The sequence below is a fragment of the Gordionus sp. m RMFG-2023 genome, chromosome 5, assembly GCF_954871325.1.
Source record: "Gordionus sp. m RMFG-2023 chromosome 5, tfGorSpeb1-WG-v2, whole genome shotgun sequence".
Taxonomy (NCBI): domain Eukaryota; kingdom Metazoa; phylum Nematomorpha; class Gordioida; order Chordodea; family Parachordodidae; genus Gordionus; species Gordionus sp. m RMFG-2023.
Window position 1 is genome coordinate 22983432 of NC_088779.1, and position 15829 is coordinate 22999260.

The 15829-nt window shown below is 26.6% G+C and overlaps 1 protein-coding gene across 1 annotated transcript; it reads left to right on the forward strand.

Moving 5' to 3' along the window:
* The first annotated feature begins 8816 nt into the window (after positions 1–8816).
* On the forward strand, positions 8817–14480 carry LOC135929570 (kappaPI-actitoxin-Avd3c-like). Its single transcript, XM_065466218.1, has 3 exons — positions 8817–8918; positions 8969–9028; positions 14047–14480. Exons 1-3 carry the CDS (start codon positions 8873–8875, stop codon positions 14214–14216), a joined length of 276 nt encoding a protein of 91 aa, XP_065322290.1. The 5' UTR covers positions 8817–8872; the 3' UTR covers positions 14217–14480.
* The last annotated feature ends 1349 nt before the right edge of the window (positions 14481–15829 follow it).

Consider the following 15829-nt stretch of genomic DNA (forward strand, 5'->3'; position numbering starts at 1 on the left):
CAATTTTAAAAATCCAAACAAAAATATCTGCCTTAGGCCATGGATGGTTATGCTTTTAGAGCTATAACTTTTATTCATTTTTAAACTTCAAGATTTTGGCTTGAATTTTTATAATTTTTCATTAAATTTTATTATTTTTATCATTTACAAAATAATCAATTTTGAATAAAAAAGCAAAATTATTTTAAAATAATTAGGGATGAGAAAGAGGTATGGGGTGGACACATTATGTAAATTTGTTTGTGTTCTAAGGAAAAAATTATAAATTGGAGAGGAGTATGCATATTAATAAAAGCTATATTAAGACTAAATTCTAGCGAATATAATTTTAAAATAAGACTAAGTTGTTTGGCACACTAGGATTTACATATCCCCTGTCTCCCCTTAACATTTTAATTTTATAGGCGATTACTAGAAGCTTTTTCAAAAATGTAATATAATTTAATGCTTGTATAAAAATATAGAATACGACCCAAATAAGCAAGCCCAATCTTAAATTAATTTTTTTTGAACTTTATATATTAGGGTTTTACATAGGTAAAAACAAATAAAATAAAATTATGATATTCATGAATCCCAGATAAATTTTATTTTATAGTGACTAATTTCGCTTATATTTTATTTTAAAAATGATCATCTTTTAATATAATGATAAGGAAACCAGAATTTAAAGTAGAGATATACTATAGTTAAAATTTTTTTAACTTTAGTTTAGTGATTGTGCAGGTTGGAAAGATTTCTAAAAACAATGGGCAGGGGAATTTAAAATATTTTGGGGCAGAACGATCAAAGCGAACTTATGTTTATTTTTTTAAAAAAAATTTATTTCAATATTGCATATTTTATTTGTATAAGTAAAAATACATTAAAATAAAATGAAATAAATCAAACTAGTGTTGTTAAACGGAGAGATTTGTGTCGATTTTTTAAAAAAGTCTCTAAAGATTTTAGCCAAAATAATATTAGATGAGCCTCGAGATTTGGCAAATAAAGGTTCAAACTTTTTTGGTACCTATGAAAAAAATCTCCAGTTACATAATATTATTTTGGCTAAAATCTTAATCGGGTTGCTAACCAAAAATAAATTTTTATACACTGGGCGTAGTGATGAATCGTTCATTTGAGTGGATTTTTAAAAATGGCTGACTCGGTATTTTATTCCAAAAAATATTACGCGCCTATGCTCTCAGGTGGCACAAAGGTTTAGACATCTTTTAGGGAAATCTCGAGTGGCAATATATTATTGGCAAAAATATTGAGTTATTTTTAAAAATCGACTAAAATGGAACGATTTTGCATCATTATGGGCGGACATTCGGCTTAAATACTTGCTCATTGCAGACATATAATTTGAATTTCGGTAAACGAGAAATGCTAGATTTAGTTAAAAATAGTTTTACAAGATAAATTTATATATAAAATATAATATTTAAATTGTTAATTAATTATATTATTTTATAACAGAAATATGTCATTTACCAAAGGTTGTTGGACCATGCAGGGCTGCTATTAAAAGTTGGTATTACAACCCTAAAAAAAGAAAATGTTTGGGTTTTACCTATGGGGGTTGCAAGGGAAATTTAAATAATTTCGGCTCCATAAAAAGTTGTCAAAAGTTTTGTGCAAGAAAATTAAAGCTTTAATCTCTAACTAAAAATTTAATTAACTATATTATACTTATATTGCAAAATTTAATAATCTATTTTATATTATTAACTAATAATTCTTTATCAACAAATAATTCTATATTATATTATTAACTAATAATTCTATATTTCTCCAAAATGAAGTTTATTTATATGATATACAATTATTATATTTACATCATTTAAATCAGTTAAAAATAAATACAAATATTTGCAGTCATTTTTTTAAAGTTCCAGTAGAACACTAGGGTGGGGGGGGATTGCAGGAGCTAAAACTCCCTGAAAAATTTGAAGAGACCTCTGAAGTTTTTTTTTTTTTAGAAAATACATAATTAAAAGAATTTTAAAAATACTTCTCAAAAAAAATTTTTAAGGAATTTTCTGAAAATTTTTTTCTTTTAAGTTAAGCCTCTGAGAGATTGTGTCATGTGTTAAACTTAATCAACTAACTTACTTGATAATAAATAAACAATTTTTTTAAAAAATACATTTCAAATTTTGTGCTAACAATCTAGTATATTTAGACTTTTAAAGTATCTATATTATGATATAACAAAATAAAAATGGTACAATATTTTTTAAAATAATTATTAGTTATTGCTGGAATCATTTTTACTTAAAATACATTTGCATTAAAAAAATTTATATGGAAAGGGGCAGCTTGTTTTTTATTCATTTAAAAATTAATAAAAAGAGATTTGATTATCAATTAATTCATCTTGGTTTGCCGGCAAAACCATCAGTTAGTGTGTTGTTAAAAGGCATTTTAAAAACAGTTAACTCAACATCTTACCCAGAAAAATATTTCACAAACCTGAAGATTTTTCTCAAGAAGGCACATTGATGTCGACATCTATTAGCGAAATCTCGAGTCTTAGGACATATTTTTTAACCTACCATTTTTAAAAATTGGCTCAAATCGAGCCGATTAACATGAGGTCTATATTTTATTTACTTTAGGTAAGACCTCGTTTTTTTACAACATAAATATTTAGGATACTTATAGTTAAGCACAGTAATTTGATTTATTTAAAGCAAAACTAAGGGGGAGGGAAATTCCCTAATTTTAAGAATTAGACTACTACACTAGTGTTGTTAAACGACTCTATTTTTAAAAACGGATAACTCAATATCTTTGTTAAAAAATATTACGCAAGAGTGAAAAATTTTCTCGTAGATGACAAAAAGGATGGGACATATATTAAGGAAACATCTAGGCTTGTATAATAATATTTTAGCAAAAATCTTAATTAAAATTGAAGAAATGGAGCCACTTAACTACACTATACTACACTCTTTAAACCATCTCACCTCATTATAAACAATTAATTTAAAAAATATGAAGAGTTTATAAGTTAGAAAATTTTTCTAAATAAAAGAATTTGAAAAGAAATATATATAATCAAAATTATATTTAAGAAAAATATATTCCAACCAAAGACCTGCAAAAATCTGACCTAAATGGATGACGACAATGTTCAAAAATTGTGCCGGGTCAAAAATATTTTAAATATTTTGACTTGCCAAATTGTGGGGAGGGGCACGCTGACTCCGATTATATCCAAAGTTTAATATAATGGAGCTAAGTGTGTAAATCAACCTATTTGTATCGTGGATGTAAGATTTCTTGAAAATTTATAGACTAAAATAAAAAATCAAATATAATAGAGAAAAAATTCAAAAAATGATCCATTTCTATTAGGCATCATAATCTAGATTTAAATGCTCACGCTAATACAAATTCTTTCTTTTTAGTATTACTTTCAATGTGATAGATATTTGACCAGATAACCATATCTTAGACATTTTCGAAATTCTGAAGTATATTTTTTTAATACTTTCTGAAAGCTAAAAAATTTATTTTATAATTTATTATTTAAATAAAATTCAATTAACTTTAAAATAATAAATGCAATAATATTTAAGAGAATACAGTTGCAACCCTACAGAGGATCAGATTACAATGAACTTATCAATTTTGAAATTGATAATTTAAATCATGAGAATTTCCTTGAGATGATATAAATCATATTAAATAAGAATACTGGTCACCAAAGATTTGATTTTGCAAGATAATATGCAGTATTCAATATTATCTTGATTTGTTTCTCAATGTGATTAATCATTTTTATTGCAATCTATGGCATAATTTTTTTACGTAAACATCTTAGTATATGTGTTCTATCTTGTAAATGGCTGCTATCAATGTTGCACCATTCACTTGATATATGCAGTTTTATTATTAATATATAATTAGTTATTTTTCCTTAATGTAAACTCATATATTAAATGAAATATGATTATTACAATTACATTACCAGACTAATTATAAAAAAAATACAAATATCTGTATTGCACTCATTATTTCTTAATATTCACATATTAGCAAAATAAAAATACATTTTTAGCTAACATTCTGCTATATTTAGAATCACAATTACATGGAGATTGGTTTATGTAATATGATTAATGATCGATGGTAAATAAAAAAGATATTGTCAAAATGGATGCTGATAAAAGAACCTGGCTAATTTAGACATAATTATATAATTACGATGAGGATCGCTGGGGTGGCCTAATGGGTTAGATGTATGCTTAAAAACAGAAGGCGAAGAAGGACGCAGGTTCAATCCTGGTAAGGAGCATAAAAACTTTCAAGTTTTTCTTCGATGACTGATGTGTAAAGACATATGGTAAGATAAATTTCGGAGCTTAGAGATGACACCCCGGTCACCGACAGGTCTGAACAGCCGGGTGCTAAGGATACCTGTCCAATAAACAAAATGAAGGAAACAAATGGAAACATGAATATGAAAGCTAGGGCGTTCCCTCCAAGTGACGCGCAGGGTGTAGACCTCCATCCTGTGAAAAGTAAAGTAAAGGTCAAAGCAAAGAAGACAAGATTTGCAAGTTTGAATATTGGGACGCTTAAAGGTAAGACGAGAGTATTGGCATCAATGTTGAACAAGATAAAAGTTGATATAGCGTGCATACAAGAAACGAAATGGAAGGGACAGAAGACTTTGATGATTGGATATGGGTATAAATTGTACTATAATGGAATTGTTAGCAATAGGAACGGTGTCGGCATCATCCTCAGTCAAGATCTAACCTCCTCAGTAGTAGAAGTCAACAGGATCTCTGATAGACTAATGAAGATAAAACTCTGCATTGGTCAATCAATACTACACATCCTTTCAGTATATGCTCCTCAAACGGGTTCAAGGAAGAAGAGAAAGATGACTTTAGAGCTATGCTTGATGAAGCTGTAATGGAACTCCCTAAGGACTAGTCATAATTGGTGGTGACTTAAATGCGCATGTGGGGAAAGCAAGAGATAGCTATAAAAGGCATCATGGTGGTTTTGGATATGGAGTAAGAAATGATGAAGGAGAGCATGTACTGAAAATTGCGCAAGCCTTCTACCTTGCCTTAACCAACACCTACTATAGGAAAAAAGACAGTCATCTAATAACATATGAAAGTGATACAAGGAAAACACAGATAGATTACATGCTAATCTCTCGCAGAAGATTAAAAGATGTAATAGACTGCAAAGTCATCCCAGGAGAAGATATCATCGCGCAACACAAGCTACTAGTCATGGATTTACACATCTCAAATAAATCCATTCAAAACAAGATAAAACTGGAACCATGCATCAAATGGGGCAAATTAAAAACAATGACAGATGCCTTTGCAATCAATGCAAACATTGAAACAATAGATTCCTCATATATGAAAAACAACAATGCTAGGGGTCCAGACGATATTCCAATAGAAAGCTAAAGCACTAGGAGGAGATGGTGGAATACATCTCCTCACAAATCTGTACAATAAAATACTTGGAAATGAAAAGGTTACCCAAAAATGGAGGCAGAGCTATTTAGTTCCTATCTTCAAAAATAAAGGGGATCCACACAATTTTCAAAATTACAGTGGCATAAAACTAATGTCACACTGTCTAAAACTATACTAAAAAATAATAGAAAAAAGATTAAGAGACATAATTCAAATAGGAGAGACTCAGTTTGGCTTTATGCCTGGAAGATCAACAACTGATGCTGTCCACGCAATTAGGCAAATGAGTGAAAAATACAGGGAAAAGAACAAAAAGCTACACATGATCTTTCTCGATCTAGAAAAAGCCTTCAGTAGAATCCCAAGAAAACTTATCTGGTGGGTGCTATGCCACAAAAGGATTCCTGAAAAATATATAAGAATAATACAGGATATGTATATGGGCCATACAACAATGGTACGTAGCACAAGGTACTTCAATAGCTGAAGGAGTTCATCAAGGGTCGGCTCTCATCCCACTTCTCTTCACTACAGTAATAGATGTATTAGCACAGTTTATACTTTAAACAGTCCCGTGGAATATGATATTTGCAGATGATATTGTGATACTTGCCAAATCCAAGGATGAAATGGAAGAAAGATTAGTGAGTTGAATAAATATTCTAGAAAAGCACGGACTAAAAGTAATTAGAGAAAAGACGGAGTATATGGTGATGGGAGGAGATGAAACAAAGAGTATTGATATAAATGAATGGCAGATATCGGCAATTGAAAGCTGCAAATATTTGGGCTCTACTATACAAACAAACGGCACAATAGAAAAAGAGATAAAGAGTAAAATTAATCAAGGGTGGTTAAAGTGGAGAACTTTATCTGGAGTGCTATTTGACAAAAGAATCCCACACAAATTAAAGGGAAAAATTTACAGTTCCATAGTACAATCAACTATTCTATATAGTTCGGAAACATGGCCAACCAAAGAATCAGACGAGAGAAGTCCACAAACTATGGAGATGAGAATGCTGAGGATGATTCTGCGGTAACAAGAAAGGATAAAGTGCACAGTACAAGAATACTAAGTAGTTTAAAGGTAATGCCCATTAAGACTAAGTTAATGGTAAACAGACTTAGGTGGTATGGGCACACAATGAGAAGGCCTATGAACTACATAGGAAATAAGGTTGAGAGTTTGGAAGTGATGGGCAAACGTAAAAGAGGAAGGCCAAAACTTCAATGGGGCCATAAAGTTAGAGCCAATATGAATAAGTATAAATTAGATAAAAGAGATTGTATGAATAACATAAAGTGGAGAGAGATGTTGAAGTAGCTTACCACCAAAAAAGGTGAAAGCTAAAGAGAAAAAAATAAATATAATTACGATGAGGCTTTGGGCTAGAAACCATAATCACCATGGTAAGATTTAGGTATTAGAGGATGAGTAGAGCTATGGGTTAGACCATAATGTTACCACTCTCAATGAGAAAAATTGGATTCGATGTGGTCCATCAAAGATGTCCTAGGATAGTTGCCTAGATTAAAGATTGGGCTACTAGTATAAAAATTAGATTCGATGCCATTAAAAATACTCTAAGGTAGGTGTCCAGCAGATTCAAATTAAAAAGAGGAAAGTCTATCGATGATGCCCATCGATATGGACACGTGATGATGACTACTCAGTTAATGATAATAAGGAGGAGTATTTAGGATCAAAGTAAATTGGTGGTGATTACATTGACCCCATGTTAGTTGAAGCGATAGCGGATTGTTCTAGAACATTCAGCGTTTTTTGTCTCTTGGACTGTCCACATGTATTGGTGCCAAATAGGTGTAGAATGGGTATGATAATCGTGTGTCTGTCAAAGAAATATAAAGATCCTCGAGGACCGGTCAACGTTTAATGCCATTTGAGTCCATTCAAGGTTTGCGATTGCACGAGGATGTTTTGGATTGGGCAAAGGAGGTGGGGGAGAGATGTAACGATTAACTATCTAACATCTACGGATATAGAGAAAGTATAGAAAGATCATATGATTAGATTAAAGAAAGTAGCTTGGCATATTATGATATTGCACAAATAAAAATTAGGTTCGTTTTAACAAGCTTTCTCTTGGTTGAAAATAAATGCCTTTTAAAATAGATATTATTAATTTATTAAATTTTTAATATACACCTTTCAAATACTTTCACCATGAACATTACTGCATCTTCCACCATCATATCATATTCTTTCATTAACTCCAATAAATTTTCCCGTCTTTCCCATTTTATTAAAACTAAAAATATATTCATCTTTCTAATGTATAAATCATTAAAAATTTTTACATATATTAATTTACAATATGCTAACCTAATTCCAACTATAATTTTATAATGCAAAAGCTATCAATAATTAATTGAACCAATTTTTGCACCAAATTAAATCGAGCAAAAGGGTATAAGTTCTCGTACTTATAAAAATAAAATTTGACTTATAAGCGAAGAAATATTGTGTAGAAATAATATATTTCATGGCTAAAAGGTATTTTTCATCAAAAATAAGCTTTCTAGACTAAACAAACGTTAAACATGCAGGATTAGTGTAAATGAGACATTATATTAGTAATTTTAAATTTGGAAAATCTTCATATAATGATAATGACCAAAATATATAAAATAATTCAACTTAATTTAAAAAATAGTTTGAAAATTAACTACTTGCTTTTGTCATTATCTTTCAAAAACTGTAACTACCTGCTGAACGATATTTATAAGATTTTATATGTTCTTTTATTTTAGAAAAAAAGTACGAATTTTTTAGGCTATATTTTATCTAATAATCTGAAAACTTTATAACTTATTCTAGCTTTTCATTTTATTTTATGATTATCCATAATAAGCTATTGAGCAATTTTAAAAATTTAAATTAACATTTTTAAATTGACAGAGCATTCTTCTGAATATTTAATTATATTTTCTGACTAATATTATTAATAAGTAATAAAAAATTATTTTTTTAAAAAAAAAACGATTATCTTTTGAGATATTAGTTAGTTTAGATTGGGATAATAATTACCAAATATAGATAAATTTTATAATAGCTCGAATAATTTTTCTGTCCTTTCTATTGATTTCATATTGTTATTATTATTTAGAAGCCAAATTTTTACATTAATTATAGAAGAAATTTGTTCTCTTTAAGTGATTCTCTTATTATAAATGATTGAGTTGTGTCCAATTTTTTTAAATTTTTTAAAAAAATATGTATTTAATATTGCCGTTAGTATTAAATAAAACATCCTATATATTTAAAAACTCCGGATCTAAAAAAAGGTAATAAAAAAATTCTTGCCAAAAATTCAGTAAGATATAATTAAAATCATCATATATAAACATTAAATTAAAGATTAAAATTTTTTATATATTTTTATTTAAAATAAAAATCAAACATGAAGTTTGTGACATATTTTATTGCTTGTCTGATTATACTAGGAGGTAATATGTATAATAGAATATTTAAAAATAAATATATTATAAAAATTTAGGTTATAACTATTTCTCAGTATCCTCGATAGCGTGCAGTTCGGCATCTCCTCCTGTTGAAGGTAAATTCATTTTTTTTATATAGTTGATGGTTTTTCTTCCTCTAGTAATTATATCTCATCTGGTGTTTTTTTTTGTTAAATCACAACTTTATTTTAATTGAACCTTAGAATATCTCTTTTTTTAAAAGTAAATATCTTTATATATTAAATATTTTAAATTTTATTGGAGATTTAAGAAATTGTAGTTCCAGAATAAATATTTTCTAGTCTACCAATCACGCATAAATAGCTTAGAATATTAGCTGATTCAATGGGTCCCATATTCGATTTCACATTATTCCTATAACTATTTTTTATTCTATATCAATTTGGTATGAGTGTTGGATTTTTTGACCACTATAAAGAAACAGTTCTTATTTTATACCATGTCATAGCCTAAATCATTAAATGATATTATTTTTATTTGTGCCACTATCCTAGAACTAAAATAAATGAAATTTAAAAACAGTGTTCGATATGCAAAGTTGAACCTTTGTATTAATGCCAAGATAACAGAGTTGTTAAACGCTATTTTAAAAGTAGCGCGCTACCGTAATAGCTATTTGTCAAAAAAAGTAGCGCGCTACCGCTTTCGCTATTTGTGAAAAAAAGTAGAGCGCTATTAGCTACTTTTTTCAAAAGTAGCTTTAGCTACTTTTAAGCTACTTTTTATAAAAAAAAATTTAGAAACAAATGAAATAAATTTTTTTTATTTTTTTTTGCTTATAATGTAAATGTATAATAAATAATATATAAAAATCAACATTTATAAATATAAAAATATAGTTAGTTTAGATTATAAAAAAATAAGCATTATAAATAAATATTTATTTTAATTTGTTGCATTTTAATAATAATATCATTTCAATATTATCATCCCCAAGTCTAGAACGACGATCAGAAAGTATAAGCTTTGCTTTACTAAATAATCTCTCGACACTAGCACTTGAGGGCAAGGGGGTATTAAATTTTATATATAAATTTTTAATATATTAAAAATTATCAAAAATATTCATTTCAATATTTTTTGATTGAAAAAAAAGATCAATTGGATTTTCTATTAAATCATCTTTAATTTCAAAAAAATTATTTGAGGATGTCTTCGTGGTAGATACTCGGCAATCTATATTTGTTGGAGTAAGATTATTCAGCTTAGCCTTAGCCATTAGCCTATCGCGTTGATGTTTTCCATATACTCCTAATATAAGCTATATTTAAAACAACACAGAAAATAACCTGCAAATTCTAATAAATCATTTGATTTAATTTTTTTTCTTATTTGCACATTTTTAACTTCAATTAAATATACTACTCTCCCTTCCCTGTTTAAGCTATTAAAGGGCAAAAATTAGTATTATTAATCCCTGGTTATTATGATTAATTCATCAATAAATATTTTATTAATTATTGCAAATATTCATTCTTATATGTGTATGCTATGTTCTTCACAAATAAATAATAAAAACTGTATTTTATAAACTATTCTAATTTAATTGGTAATGATAATTTAAAAGTATCTTGTATTTAAGTTACTCTAATTTAGTAAAAGATACAAGAATCTTTTATCTTGTCTTTTTGATTATTTGAAAAAGATACTAGTATCGTATCTAAGATTCATTTTTTTTAAAAGAATCTGTATCTGTATCTAGATTCTTTTTCTGGAGGACCTACCCAACTCTGTCACCATATCTTATTAAATGTTAGATTAGCTAAATGACACTTTACAATAAAAATTAATGAAATAATCCACCTCTGTTTTATATTTTATTAATTAATTTCACTAATTTTATTTATAATTTGATATAAATTATGATAATCATAATATTACTAAAATATGTGTGTATTTAGTTAATAAAAATTCTGTAAATAATGTGAAATATTAAAATACGAAATATTTTATAGATTAAATAATAACCATTCCATTCTGATAAAAATCATAACTTAAAATAAATATTATAAATAAATTTGTGATATAACCTAAATGCCTTCAGGTAGTTAGACCCATTATCAGTAACCATCTTGCAAACTTTATTATGAATCCTAAAAGACTTGTGGATGTCAATTTTATTTGCAAGTACGTCATATGTCTGGCATCCTATAATCCTTTTAAGGGCTAAGGCTACAGATCTTCTTTTTAAAGTCCTAGGGTCTAACCAATGGCCTGTGATTCCCAAATAAGCTCTAAAAATATTTAATCAGATCAATTTATAAATATAAATAAGTTTTTACCTTCTGTTATGTGTTCAACTATCTGCCGTGGTACATACATAAGATATATCTGATAACTCTATTATTAGAGCATCTTTCATCACTTTGAAGTTGTCGGCTATTTTATTCATAAGTGTCTGGCGACATAAAACTGTTGTGCCAGGGGATAAAGTTTTAATCATCAGAGTAAATGATGGATTATCAACCAAAGACACTGGCTGAACTGTGTCAATAATAAAATCAACAATAACTTTATCAGCCAATTTTTGTGAAATATTGGCATGTTTATTATCAGTTAATTTGGTTTGGATAGTATTTGTCTTTTTGAATGAAGATTCTCCTATACCAAAATTTTTTATATGTTTCTCTATTTCCTTATAGCAATTGGCGTGAACAGTCTAATAAAATAAATAATATTATAATGTAAAAATAACAATTTACCTTTAGGTGTTTCTTCAGGTTATAGCTACTCGATTTATTTGATGATATATTTTTTTTACATTTTAAGCACATGAATTTGAATCCAGATTTTGTTTTAATATTTATTTTAAAAAATTTTTCAAATTTAGGGAATGGAAAAACGTTATTAGAGCTATTAAGTACATTTTCTTCCATTGAATCTTCCATATCTGAATCACTTTCAAGGATTTGGATATCCATGGACGATGCCATTTTAGATTATTAACACAGATTGAAAATATAAATTAAAAATTGAAAACATATTTAAATTTCAAAATTAAATAATAAATTATAAAAATTATAATTAATTATGATATTATATTTAAATTTTCATGTTTATACTTACATTCATTATATTTTTAAAAGTAGCGAAGTAGCGCGCTACTTAGCTACTTTTAAAAAAAGTAGCGCGCTAAAAAATTAAATAATTTTAAAAAAGTAGCGGCTATATAACAACTCTGCAAGATAAATTGTTTTTGTATTTTCATAATCAAAAATAATATTGTTTCATTTATATTATATTTTGTGTGATAATGATCAGCAGGGCCATAATTTCCTTCCCTTGTTTATATTATAGTTTGGGATTTGGAATTTATTTAATATTAGATTATATTTTTTTTAAAAAACATATAATTTAGCTAACCCTTTTAATTCTTTTCATCATGATCAAAATAATATTTAGCCCTCTTACTTATAAAACTTTCTCAACTTATAAATAGTGTTGTTAAACGGCTCGATTTGAGCCGATTTTTAGAAACTGCTAACTCAGCATTTTATCCAGAAAAATGTTGTCTAAGCCTCGAGATTTCGTTAATAGATGTTCAAAATTTGTGCCATCCATGAGCCAAATCTTAAGGCTTGCATAATAATTTTCCTATAAAAATATTGAGTTAGCCGTTTTTAAAAATCGACTCAAAATGAGCCGTTTAACCACATTACTTATAAAAGGAGTTAAAACTTAATTTATGTATAAATTTTATGCATTTTAAGAAAAATTAAAATTCTGTCAAACAATTTGAATTTAACATCAAAATTTTATTTCTTATTATAAATTTTTATTAATAGTAAATTATATCAAAACATTTTTTGTTTAGATGTGCATAATAAAGTTATATTTATGACAAAACTTAAATATTCTTGTGTATTTAATTTTAAAATGAGATTAAGTGGTTTGGAAAGCCTTAAGAGTTTATTTAGCCTCCTTTTTAATTTTATTTTTTAATATAAAAATCTCGCGATTAATAGAGTAAGATTTTATGGTTATTAGCCTAATAATATTATTCTAATTTTAGAATGCTTGCATAAAAAAATATGGAAGGCGTTTTAAACAAAATATTAATATAATGACAATGAAGCGGTGACGAAGCTTCCATAGAAGCAAAGGAAGTATTGCTTTCCTTGAAATTTTTCCTATAAAATTCTTAAATGTATTGTGTAATTGTACGTTTAAAAAATAAGCATTGGGGTAGTAAATAAAAAAAAAATGCTTATTTTTTTAATATACCTTTTTTTTAAAATAAAAAATGTTTTCTTTTTTAAAAGCAATAATTAATGTTTAATAAAATTATATTATTTAAAATTTATTAAGATTATCAGAGTTGTATAAAAAGTATCTATATCTTTATGCTATTTCAGAGGTATCTGTATATGTTTTTGGAAAGACTCATTTTGATATACTTTTATTTAAAGCTTTTTTATCTATGAAATAAAAATATTGTAAATATCTCGTATGTATGAGCATATAAATAAATAAATATATTATCAATTATTAACTAATATAATAAAAAAAAAATATATAATAATATTTTTTTTCCAATTTATATCTAGAGAAATCAGTTTAAGATTGAATATTTTTAGCATGCAAAGGAATTTATAAATCCTTGCTTAGCCATGACGCCCATTAATTATAAATATGATACACAAAATTATTTTAAGCGAATAAATTTATTTAGAAATTTATAACATAATTTTATAGATATTCCACTCATTTTTAATGAATATATTATAAATTTAATTAAAAAAAATTTTTTTTAAATTGTAAATCAATTTTTGATTTTGATTGAAAAAAAACTTAATATTAAAATCTAGCTATAACTATAATTCAGTAATTGATCATTCTACTCAAAAACAAAGACGAATTCTATTTATTTATATATTTTAATTATTTTTATGGTTTGATTAAATAAAAATAAATAAAAAAATTTTGATTGATTCCCTAGTAGTAAACTTGACGCTTCAACACTGTGAGCCCTGGAATTTAAGTTTGCTAAGCAAGAAATGAAGTGTTAAAATATAGTTTTACATATTATGTATATTATATATAAAATTGTTGATTTTATTATTTATATTATATTTAAAATTGTTAATTACAGACATATGTCTATTGCCAAAGGATGTTGGACCATGTAAAGCTGCTTTTAAAAGGTGGTATTACAACTCTATGAAGAGAAAGTGTTTAGAATTTATCTACGGGGGTTGCAAAGGGAACTCAAATAATTTCACTTCCTTGAAAATTTGTAAAAAGACTTGCAATAGAAATTAAGATTTATTTAACTATAAATTTCATTCCAATATTTTAAATTAGAGAATTTGCTAATATATATTATTAACTAGTAATTCTATATTTCTCCAAAATTAAACACATTTATAAATTAGATATACATATTATGATATTTACATTATATAAATCAGTCATAAAAATATTTGTAATAATTATTTTTACGATATTCCTCATGTATCAGTTCTATACTAATTATATATTGCGTTTGTCACCTTTACTTGTTAATAAATTAACAATATAAAAATACATTTTCATATTTCAGCTTACATTCTATTATTTAAATTATATATATATATTATGATATAACGAAATAGGGATTTTATAATATTTTGTAAAATGCTATGCAACTAAATTTTGTAGGTTTTAAATGTACATGACAAAATTTAGCCGGGTGCATTGGTCATTAGAGAACTGCAAAGTAATTTTTTCGCAACCCGAGCCCGACCCGAGCCCGAGCACACATTTTTTAGTCCAACCCGACCCGAGCCCGACCCGAATAAAATTTTGCAATTTAAGTTTTAATATTATAATAATCAAAAAAAAATTTATGTGTATTTATTCAGTTCAGCCACCTTAAATAAAAGATTATTTGACCGCCATAATCTATTCAAGATATATATTAAGTTGCATTTTATTAAATTTGTAAAAAATATTATAAAACGATATCAACAAAGCCTTCCCCATGAATTGTATCGAATGATCTCAAATCACGTCCACAAATAGTAAGCACCTTTGGGCACTCTTTTTTCAATTTTGTACAACTTTTGAGTTTTTTCGGATCAGTACCAAAAAGACTATCAATTGTTAATTGTGCCTTTTTACTCTCTGCTGTTGTACTTGTATTTGTATATACACATTTATGTCTTTTAAGTTGATTTGTACCTAAAATAATTTAATAAGATCATATTTTATGTATAAATATCTAATCTGTTGTTATTGAATTATATACATAAATAAATTTGCATATAATACAAATGACATAATTAAGCTTTTCTTTATTTTATATATAAATTAAAATTTCTTCCATACATCGGATTTTCCATTAAGATTCTCCCTTACTTCATACTCTTTTGTCTTAATCTTTTCACCAATTCTTTTAAATTTTGTATCCATTGAGATAATTTTTTTAATATGGCTGTGTCTAAAATCTAAAAAAAATATTTAAAATGACTTTAATCAATTAGATTAAAATAAACAGAGTTGGGCAGTACTGCGAATACTTGTATCTAAGATACATGATACAAGATCCCTTTATATCTTGTACTCAGTATATTTTGACATTTTTAATAAGATACTAATATCTGTATCTAAGATCCTTAATTCTGAAAAGAATCTTGTATCTTTTTCATTTTCTTGACAAAAGATACAGATACAGATTCTTTTTAATATTCATGTTTTAAATTTTACATATCACAGTATACATCTTATTTTCTTTGAGAATCTTGTTTTTCTGCCATATTTTAAAATATTGACAACCAAAATTAGCTGGAAAATTTACAACTCATATTAAGGTAGATAGATAAAAAAATAATAATACCAAAACGAAATAAGTAAAGATTATATTTTATATATAAATGTAACTTAGAATATCATTA